This window comes from Aegilops tauschii, chromosome 3, assembly GCF_002575655.3.
Source record: "Aegilops tauschii subsp. strangulata cultivar AL8/78 chromosome 3, Aet v6.0, whole genome shotgun sequence".
Lineage (NCBI taxonomy): Eukaryota > Viridiplantae > Streptophyta > Magnoliopsida > Poales > Poaceae > Aegilops > Aegilops tauschii.
This window is the reverse complement of record NC_053037.3, coordinates 2,662,640-2,672,743: the sequence shown is the minus strand read 5'-3', so window position 1 is coordinate 2,672,743 and position 10,104 is coordinate 2,662,640. Positions and strand designations below refer to the sequence as shown.

The window sequence follows — 10,104 nt, the reverse complement described above, 5'->3', positions numbered from 1 at the left end:
TTATTGAGATCTTATCGTGAGAGAACATAGTTACTAAACTTATATTATTCATTGGATCACTATCATATGAAAGAGTTATAGCGAATATTCTTCGGCGCGGACGAGCTCGCACGCTCTCGTTATCGCGACGCGTTCGATGCCGCGGAGATGCGAGATGGCCGCCGTATAGTAGGTGGCAGTTGAGGATAGTAAATGCGTGTACGTGACGGGCAGGGGACGCCGTGACATCGGACGTTGGTGCCGACGTCAGAAGTGGGATTGACGTAATGTGCCGTTCGTGCCAGATTGGACTTGAGGTTCCTCTTCGATTTTTTCACCCCCCGTTGACAAAGCCATCAGCCCTCCCATGAACTGATTCCTGCATGCACAGAGTCATTTTTTCAGATCTGCGTTTGTGCTGCTAAACCATGGGAAGGACAGGGAATAACACCATCAGCAAAGATGAAATGTACGTACCTCGATCAAAGACGCTTTTTGGGAGGAAACGTGACGCTGTGGATTGCTGCTCAACGGCTCTAATGCCGCACGAAGCAGATCTCGAAGACACTTGCCCTGCTCCGATCGAGGGAGGTGCAGACATGTCTGAACTCGTACGCGCAGACACCTATGCCTGTTGCCTTGCTTGCTCTCAGGCACGAGGTTGTAGCTTGGTGGAACAGGGGGGAGGAGGCCAAGTGTGGAATCCCTTGTGCTGGAAGAGATGCAATGCCTCGTGAGAGTGCCTCCTCTTTTAGTGGTTGTTTGGATATCCAGGATTAGATGAGATTTAGCAAAACGAGTTTTAGGAGGATTTTTAGGAAAACCAGTTTTTAGTTAGTTTTTCTGTTAAGATAAGTATATACAATTTCTTGTTTGGGTAGAGAAAAAGAAGAAGAAGAATAACACAATTAGTCAGTTACCTTGCTATTAAGTACAGGCTTTGCTGGGCGGGCTAACTATAAACAAAGATCGTATGCACACTTTGTGTTGTCGGTGCTAACTATGCCGAGCATATCATAAAAAATATAACTATTATCATACATGTGACATTTGGCAAATCATCGGGAAAAGATGAATAGAAAACAAAATCTCTCTCATGGCCAATAGTGGCATGTCATCAGCAGCACACATAGGTAACATGAGAGTTAGTTTTAAACAACACATAGCCACATAATTCAGAGCTTCAGACAACTACAAGAGGAAACATTGTCACAATTACTAAGCTGACAATACATAATTTATTTCACACCGCCGGCTACTGATCACTCATCATACAAAGGGAACACAGTGCAAATTCAGTGATAAACGCGATACTCGCTGCTTATACAGATTAATCACATTTCTACAGCCCGTTCATGAGCAGCTTTCTCGGCAAGATGTAACACAATCTTAGGATTGTTGCGGGTGTTCTTCCAATGCAGATTGAGCATTTCGCTTCTTTCCTTTTCTTCGAGGGAGGTCAGCCCTCCGTGGACATGTCGTGCTTTTGTTTCTCCGAAGTAATGCTATTGCATCCTGCTTGCTTCAGTTGACCACAATATAAATCTCCATCGTTTTTCGGACATCATTATCCGCCGGATCAAGGCTGTCCTTACCACACCGACCCCTCAAAGCCCGCTTAGTGAAAGGCACATTGCTCATTGACCCAAAGAAACTACCAATTATGTTGTACACTTTTCCGATGCTGATATTGTTCTCTCTAAGCTGTCTCACAAGGTCTTGTGTATATATCTATATGTTTATGGGAAGGCCAGTATACCTTCTCACCGCACTTACCTGTCAAAGATTGGTTGTGAGATAGCCTGTGCTCACTTATGTACCAAGCATTGTCATTTGATCGCAGCAAACGTATCATCGCAGGGCAATCACAGCGGCATGTTTGTGTATTACCTCTTTTTGGTTAGCCCTGAAATTACAAGTTCATCACCAAATTTTCAATGCATTTTCATCAAAAAATAATCTGAACGAGACAACGAATTTAATTAGCACTAACCGAGTATCCACATACTATCTCCTGCATACATTTGGTTCTCTCAACGTTGAGCCTGCTCTTTCCATATCTTATTCCGAATCCAACCTCCCATGAATATAGATTGTAGTAGTCGTATGCCTCTCCCGACGAATCAAAGCTGCTTCCGACAGTAGATACTACGGCGGTATCAATTTTCTTCTGTGCGTATCCTCTCAATGTTTTTTCAAGTGCACATACTCTACCAGGGCAGGATGCACGCTCGATAGGTGCCCGGCCGATACGAACAATGCGGCATTCAGAGTGAATTAAATCAGACTGCACATGGATGGTTATTTTTTCTGAAGAAGGTACTGCTGATAAACCAGACTGTCTCAGTTTTGTTTTCTGCATATCTTCTTAATGTTCTAGGGCACTCATCCTGGCAGCACATGGGGGGCGGTCATCGGGTGCATGCCCGACTCGGACACTGCATTATTCAGAACTATGTAATTCAGAAACATGGTTTAATGCGTTCAGAAAGTACATGCTATGAACACTTGCACACGCTCTGCATTATCTACTGAGATGACCAACATTGTTCAACTATCTTCAGAAGAGCAAATTTGCACATATCCCTCAAATTTAAGCTATGTTCGATCTACAAGCACAATCGCAGAGTGCTATACCTTTTTGTCCAGCCAAAGGCTTGAGGGTCGTCTTTGCCTGTAAATTGCTTCGAGGTTGGCGCGGCAGGGCAATTCCAACGAATGAGATAATGAATTTAATTTCCACTCACCGAGAATCCACGCACTATCTCTTGCATACATTTGGTTCTCTCGACGTTGAGTCTGCTTTTTCCGTATCTTATTCCGAAACCAATTTCCCACGGATATAGATTGTAGAAGTCGTATGCTTCTCCCAATGAATCGAAGTTGTATCCAACAACTGATACCACAATGGTATCAGTTTTGTTCTCTGCATATCCACTTAATGTTTTTTCAAGGGCACACACTCTTCCAGCACAAGGTGCATGCTCAATAGGGGCTTGTCCAATACGAACCCTGCATTATTAAGAACGAATTAATTCTGATTGTAAACGGTCCCACTATGTTTTCAGAAAAATGCAATGTTCACAAGTGAGCAACATGGGAGTGCAGTTTTAGTGTCAGACATTTACATTATTCAGATATGTCTTACCATACTAGTTTCAGAGTTGTGCATGTTCAAAGACAAACGGAGGTTTGTCTTCTTTTCAGCAGGATGTAAATGTTGATAAGCGAGTAACATGGAAGAACAGCGTTACTTCAAGAGTTTTTAAATCATTAAGAATGAAATACAATTGACCGTAAAGTGGTGCATTCTTTTTTATGGGGGCATGCAATGTTGAAAAGGGAGGAACATGGAAGTACAATTTTACATTCAGAGATCTAAAACGTTCATACATATCTCAGATTTCTACTTTTATACTCGAGCATGACCAAATACAACTTTTGTCTGACGAATCCAGTTTTCACAAGCGAGCACCATGGAAGTACATCTTTACTTTCAGAGTTCTAAAATTTTCAGATATGTAGTAGCCCACTAGTTTCAGAGCTGAGCATGCACAAGACGAAAAGAGGTTACCTTTTTGTCCACCCGGGGGCTTGCGGGTCATCTTTTCCTGTTGATAGCTGTGAATCGGCCGCCGTCAAGCTCAACTCTGAATCTTTTGCTCCCAACTCTGCAAAAACATCAGGTTGCACCCTGTAGTACAAGCCTGAATCTTTTGCTCCCAACTCTGCAAAAACATCCATTGTCTTTTTCACATCATTATCGGCTTGTTCTCGACTCATCTTTCCACACAAACCTCGGAGAGCTCTTTTGGTGAATGGTATATTGGTCATTGACCCGAAGAAGCTACCAATTATATTGTAAACTTTCCCGACACTGATGTTATTTTCACGGAGTTGCTTAATGACATCCCATGTGTATATATCGATATGTTTGTGGGAAGGCCACTACACTTTCTCCCCACATCTTTCAGTCAGAGCATGGTTGTGATCTGATCTGTAGTAGGTTATGTACCAGCCATTGTCAGATGACCGGAGCAATCGTATCATTGCGGGGCATCTGCATCGGCATGTTCGTTTGTTACCCTTCTTTGGAATTCCCTGAAATCATCAGAACAAGAGTCTCACGTTTATGAATTTCGCAATTATGCATTGCCACCTAGGCAGAGATATGTGCAAGTGAAAATGAAACGAGTACTTTCGGAGCAGCCACAAACTATCTCCTGCATGCATTTTGTTCTTTCGACATTTAGAGGTTTCTTCCCATATCTTATACCAAGCCCAACCTCCCATGAATATAGATTGTAGTAATCATAAGCTTCCCCAAGCGTATCAAAACTGCCTCCCATAGCAGGAACTATGACAGTTTCAGTTTTCTTTTCTGCATAGCTTCGTATTGTTAGTTCCAGCGCACTCCTCTCAACACGGATTCTGCATTATGGACATTCATGTGTTTCAGCTTCATGTTTTAATTCCTTATCGACTACATATCATGGGACGGCTGCTGCAGCAGGCTAACAGGCGATACGGTAAACAAGGTTCGCGTTGTGTAAGAAGATACAATGATTTTTTGCCTGAGAAAACAATGCAGTAGATCCATACCTCCTCGCCCAGGCAGGGGCTTGAGGGTCGTCTTTCCCCGTAGATTGCTCGGAGGCTGGCGCAGAGAGGGCAATCCCCTGACATGTGCTGTTCAAGTCATTTTCCACTGCTAGTACGGCGTCCCCCGCTTCGCCAATGTTGGATTCAGCAGGTTCGCATACTACAGCTTGGCTTCTGCCATGGGCGAGCACCAGATCTTCGCCGGCCAGATCCAGCAGGGGAAATCTGTTAAAAAAACAAGCAGCACACTTAAGTACATTCCGGGAGGGGGGGGGGGGGGTTTGGCAATCTGTACCTGTCCATTGGATCCGACAAGAAGTCTACTTCTTCGTTGCCGATAGTCGCGATCTTCATATCCATGGCCTTCTCGTATCAGGAGGCGGTCGAAGGGGAGAAGAGAGATCTGTTTTTACTTTTCAGCGGCGGTCGGTTGAAAACGGGCCCACCTCATAATAATCACTTACCCATTCCGCACGCGCCGTTTCGGTAACGGAAGCACCACACGGACATCGTTATGTGCAGTAGGCACGAACCCGTACCAACGGAACATCACTACCATGGACCGATTTGTTCCCGTCAAGCTGGACGTCTCCGTCTCGTCGCGCCCTTAGCGGCCGTATCTACCGGCGATGTACGCGTACGCTCGCAGTTAATGCAGTACGAAACACGTCGCTCTCTCATTGGTCCTGCTGCCAGGAGCGCGCGAGCTCGTCCGCGCCATCGCCACTCTCTATAGTTATAGTATGATCATAATAGACCACGGATCATCTATTGTTTCACTGATGCAGGTCGCCTCCTCTGGTTTGTGCTTGGCCTTCCTACAAACCTCTCCGGCGGCTTGATATGGGAGCTCTCTCCACCTCCGCCGGACCAGACAACCTCTGGAGCACGGTGCACCTTATCCTGATGTGGAGAATCTGGAATCACCGCTACCAGGGCGTCTCCTGTGCGGTGCGACCCTCCATCAACCGAGTCATTGTAGTTGTTGTGTCTGGCTTCTCAAACTGGGCGTTCCGGCTCAATCGTGACCATTGAGGGGCCGTGCTAGACTGGAAGCATTTCATGCTTTCCTTAGGCCTTCAATATTCTTGCATGTACCCCCTTAACCCCTCCACTAACTTGTAACCCTCTGTATTGAGGATTTGGGCTGCTGACAGTCTCTTTGGGTAAATTCAGGTGGGGCGTACGTCTTCCACACAATCCCTCTCCCCCGGTGCTGATTCCATAAAACAGAAAAATACGACGGGTCGAAGGTGGCCCAAACCATACTTAATAAGCCACCGCTCATATAACTTCATCAATCTTGCTGTCGGACCCACTGCCCCTCCTTGTATTGTGCAGCATTAACATTTTTTTCAAATACATGATTACCATTTTTTATGTCTATTTATGTTTTACATGTACATTGTACAATTTTTGTATACATTCAAACATTATTATATAACTTTAACATTTCTCAAATACATGATTACAATTTTGTTCAAATACATATTAAAAGAATCAGATACATGTTAAACATATTTCAAATAAATGCTGAAACATTGTTTGTATGATAAGAATCATTATTTTAAACTACACAACATTTTTCTGCATTTGCATAATTGTTTTCTAAAAATTTCAGGAACATTTTCTAAAACACATGAATATTTACAAAAATGAATCGTACAATTTTTAAAATTTACGAAACATTGTTTTTGAATTGCATGATTAATTTTATACACACTGTTCGTTTTTGAAATGTCAAATACATGCTTTTGAAATGCAAAATGAGTGGATGATTTTCAAATGTCACAAACATTTTTTTCAATGCCATCAACATTTTTTAAAATTATGCCAAAAAACTTTGTACGCTGCCATTGACATTTTTTCAAATTCACGGTTTTAAATTTTGAAGTAAATATAATTGTTGTAATATATGTAGTTAGAATATGAGCAAAGAAAAAAAAACAGACTAACCTGCAGGAGGATATTTCGCCCGACCCAACTGGACACTTGGTATATGCAACACTACGTTCTAACTCAGCGCGAGAGCTATATCTCGCACTAAGCGAGACAATAGAAGCTCTCGCTAAAAGCGTCGGGCAGGCACATTAATGCATAGTAGCCCATTCGCGCGTTGAAAATTAAGAAACATACAAGGAAAGGACAGCTCCAGGAATAGATCCCTGGTATGTGGAGCTCCAAGGGTGAGCTGGCGTTAATACAGGAGGCGCGACCAACTTCAAGGGAAACCACCTGGTTTTTATTTTCTCCGTTTTGTATATATATTTTTTCTTTTGTTTTTTGTTTAGTTTTCTTATTTCTTCTCCATTTTTCTGTTTTTCGTCGGTACACTTCGCTTTTTTTTCTTTTGGTTTCTCCTTCTTTCATTGTTTTTATCCGCATTTCTTTTCTTTCTAATTCTCTTCTTTTTTCTTTTTTTTCGTTTTCTTTCTTGGTTTTCAATATTTTCTTTTGTTTCTCTTTTGATTCTTTATTAGTTTTCACGGTTTTACAATTCATTTTTCATTTAATTTTTTGGTTCTATTTTTCATATACTTTTTTCTTTGGTTCTTTTTTTGGTTTTCATTGTTTTTTCATTCTTCATCTTTTTCTTTTGGTTTTACTTCTAAAAAAACATTTTTTATTACACGTTCAAGATCCGTCAAATACAAATTTAACATTTTTTTAATACACGAGCAACCGCGCTAATAGGGCGGCCCACTAGTCGTCACCGGTAGGAAATTCCTATTAGGAATCGGTAAGAGGGACATATAGGCCTGGAGTATAGCAGTATTCAGAACCCCTCGCCTCAAGGACGCCCTGGATGGACAGACCCAGTGTGGGAGGATTGTTCGCTCGGTAGCGCACGTTCCCTTCTGCTAATTTTTCTTATTACTTCATTTATACTAGTGAAAATCAATATTCATACACAACATTTGTTTTCACAACTCAGGCTGGCTCCTCTTTAACCACACAAGAAGAGCTTAACATGCTGGATAAAAGATTGTGAATAGACATGAAAAAACAAATGATCATGAGCCTACCTGATGCATTAAGCAGTGATGAACAATAAGAGTGCTTGAATATATGTTCCTAAAATATATTCCATGGAGCATCAACAAGTTGCAGGCACTGGATTGCTGAAAAGAAGGAGCCATAGTAAAGCAAGTGTCGAGCTGCTGCAACATAAATCAGTCTAATCTACCATATCTTGCTAGGCATGACTGAATACAGGAACAAAAATGAAAAAATCTATAGAAACAAGGTACAATCAGAAGTCAATTTACAGTGACTGACAAAGCACTAAAAATGAAAAACTGCAGGAACAAAAATGCCAACAACTAGCTAACCAGGGGCTCCCCTCCATTTCACAATACAGGGGGGGGGGGGGGGTATATTTTGTGCTGCTGAGTATAAACTAAAAAAGAAACAAGGATCAAAAAATAAAAAAGTAAAAAAGAATGGTAGAGAGGCTGCTGTGTTTTTGAAGTCCTTCCAGACATACATGCTGATGCTATTTCCCCTGCTCTCGCGGTCGTAAGGGCTCAGACAAACTCCACAAACCATCTCTGTGCACATAAAAAAAAGCACCAACAAAAACTTATTGTTTAAACAAAAGTTTTTGTAATATATTCCCTTTTCTACTTTTACTTATAGTTTAAACTAATACATATATTTCAAGAACTTAAATTTACTTAAGAAATTATAAAACACATATTTAAAAAATACTCACATATTGTAAAACAATTATCAGCGCATTTTTTAAAAAATGATTACAACTTCACCAAAATAATAGCTTGTGACAATAAAAAATTGTTCCGCGTATAAAAATGTATGCAATTTTTTTAAAATGTTCATATAATGTATAAAAACTGTTTGTGTCATGTACAAAAAAAATCGTACCATTTACAAAACGTACGTGACATTTAATGGAAATATTCCGGCATTTGAAAAAATGTTCGTGACATTTTAAAAATGTTATATATAATGAACAAAATTTACAAGTAGGTTAAAAATGTTTAATTCCATTCAGAAATGTACATGAAATTTTACAGAAAATATTCACGTGTTCCTAAAATATATTCCATGGAGCATCAACAAGTTGCACGCACTGGATTGCTGAAAAGGAGGAGCCATAGTAAAGCAAGTGTCGAGCTGCTGCAACACACACTATTAGGAAAAGGGTTATAGCTAATATGGACATTAATGGTGCACCATGTATGTGGTGCGCCACTGCTATATAACAGTGGCGCACCACACACACGGTGCGTCATTAGTAACAATTTCTTTTATTTTCCAAAATTATTAATGGCGCACCAAGGCACAGTGCACCATTATTAGTTTTAACTAGTAATGGTGCACCATAAACTCTGTGCGCCACTACTAACAATTTTTTTACTTTTTTTTTAAACTAGTAATGGCGCACCAGGGTACAGTGCGAGTGCGCCATTACTATCCGAGCCTTACAAAAAATTCACCAAATGCACCCCCCTACCGCCTTTTCAGTTTCAAAAACATAAAAGAAAATGATAGAAATGTCAAAAAATAAAATAAAATAAGATTCTCATGTGATATGTGGTCTAATTGTTAGCAAAATTTACAAACATGAATTTTTGACTTTTTTGCAAAATCTATCGAGAATTTGTAAAATGGGCATAACTTTTGCATACGAACTCCGATGAAAAAGTTTTTTGTATGAAAAATCATCTACTCGAAAAGTTACATCCGAATTGAACTGGGGAAACCTTGTTCAAGATTTTCAGAATCCCAAAAACCTAACAGAAAAAAAGTTACGGGGCTTTTAAGATCTGGAAAGGCAAAAAAATTCAAAAAAAATCAAACTCAGTAATGGCGCACCTACCCAAGGTGCGCCATTACTATCTTCCCGCCTTCAAAATTCAAAATAAATATAAAAAAAGTAATGGCGCACCTGCCCACGGTGCGCCATTACTATGCCGTATATATGGCTGGGCGGGGTCCTCTCCTCCTTACCTCTTCATTGTTCTCCTCCACTCCACCTCTCCTCCACTCCATCTCCTCCTCTCCTCCACTCCATCTCCCCTCCTCTCCTCCACCATACTCCCCTCCTCCTCTCCGGCGACCTCCTCCTCCTCCTCTCCGGCGACCTCCTTCTCCCTCCTCTCCTCCCCTCCCCTCATGGTTTCTTCTCCCTCCTCTCCGGTGAGCTCCTCCTCCCTCCTCTCCGGTGATCTCCTCCTCCCTCCTCTCCGGTGAGCTCCTCCTCCCTCCTCTCCTCCCCTTCCCTCACGGTTTCTCCTCCCTCCTCTCCTCCCCTTCCCTCACGGTTTCTCCTCCCTCCTCTCCGGTGAACTCCTCTCCGGCGACCTCCTCCTCCTCTCCGGCGATGTAAGCGAGCTCCTCTCCGGTGACCTCCTCCTCCTCCTCTCCGGTGACCTCGGCCCTCCTCTCCGGCGAACTCCTCTCCGGCAAAAGAACGTACAAGATCCAAAAACGAGAACGAAATTTGGAAAAATATCGTGCAAAAAAACAAGCAAAAAAAATGAGCAAAAAAGGGCAAAA

At 41.8% G+C, this 10,104-nt stretch overlaps 1 protein-coding gene across 5 annotated transcripts; it reads right to left on the bottom strand.

Annotated features, from left to right (window-relative positions):
- Nucleotides 1-1,175: 1,175 nt before the first annotated feature.
- Nucleotides 1,176-5,018, bottom strand: LOC109749873 (uncharacterized). 5 transcript variants are annotated; one of them, XR_012204010.1, is made up of 7 exons: nt 4,906-5,004; nt 4,582-4,806; nt 3,687-4,410; nt 3,554-3,629; nt 2,617-2,991; nt 1,973-2,417; nt 1,176-1,885 (listed from the first exon to the last, which is right to left on the bottom strand). XR_012204010.1 is itself a non-coding variant. In XM_073509740.1 (6 exons), exons 1-3 carry the CDS (start codon nt 4,939-4,941, stop codon nt 4,026-4,028), a joined length of 345 nt encoding a protein of 114 aa, XP_073365841.1. In that variant the 5' UTR covers nt 4,942-5,017; the 3' UTR covers nt 2,134-2,417; nt 2,617-2,991; nt 3,554-3,629; nt 3,687-4,025. The 5 variants fall into 5 exon arrangements, 3 of the variants coding, with proteins under 3 accessions (XP_073365841.1, XP_073365842.1, XP_045090436.1); XR_012204009.1 differs by having other exon boundaries at nt 3,687-4,080; XM_073509740.1 differs by lacking the exon at nt 1,176-1,885 and having other exon boundaries at nt 2,134-2,417; nt 3,687-4,080; nt 4,877-5,017.
- Between the last annotated feature and the right edge of the window lie 5,086 nt (nt 5,019-10,104).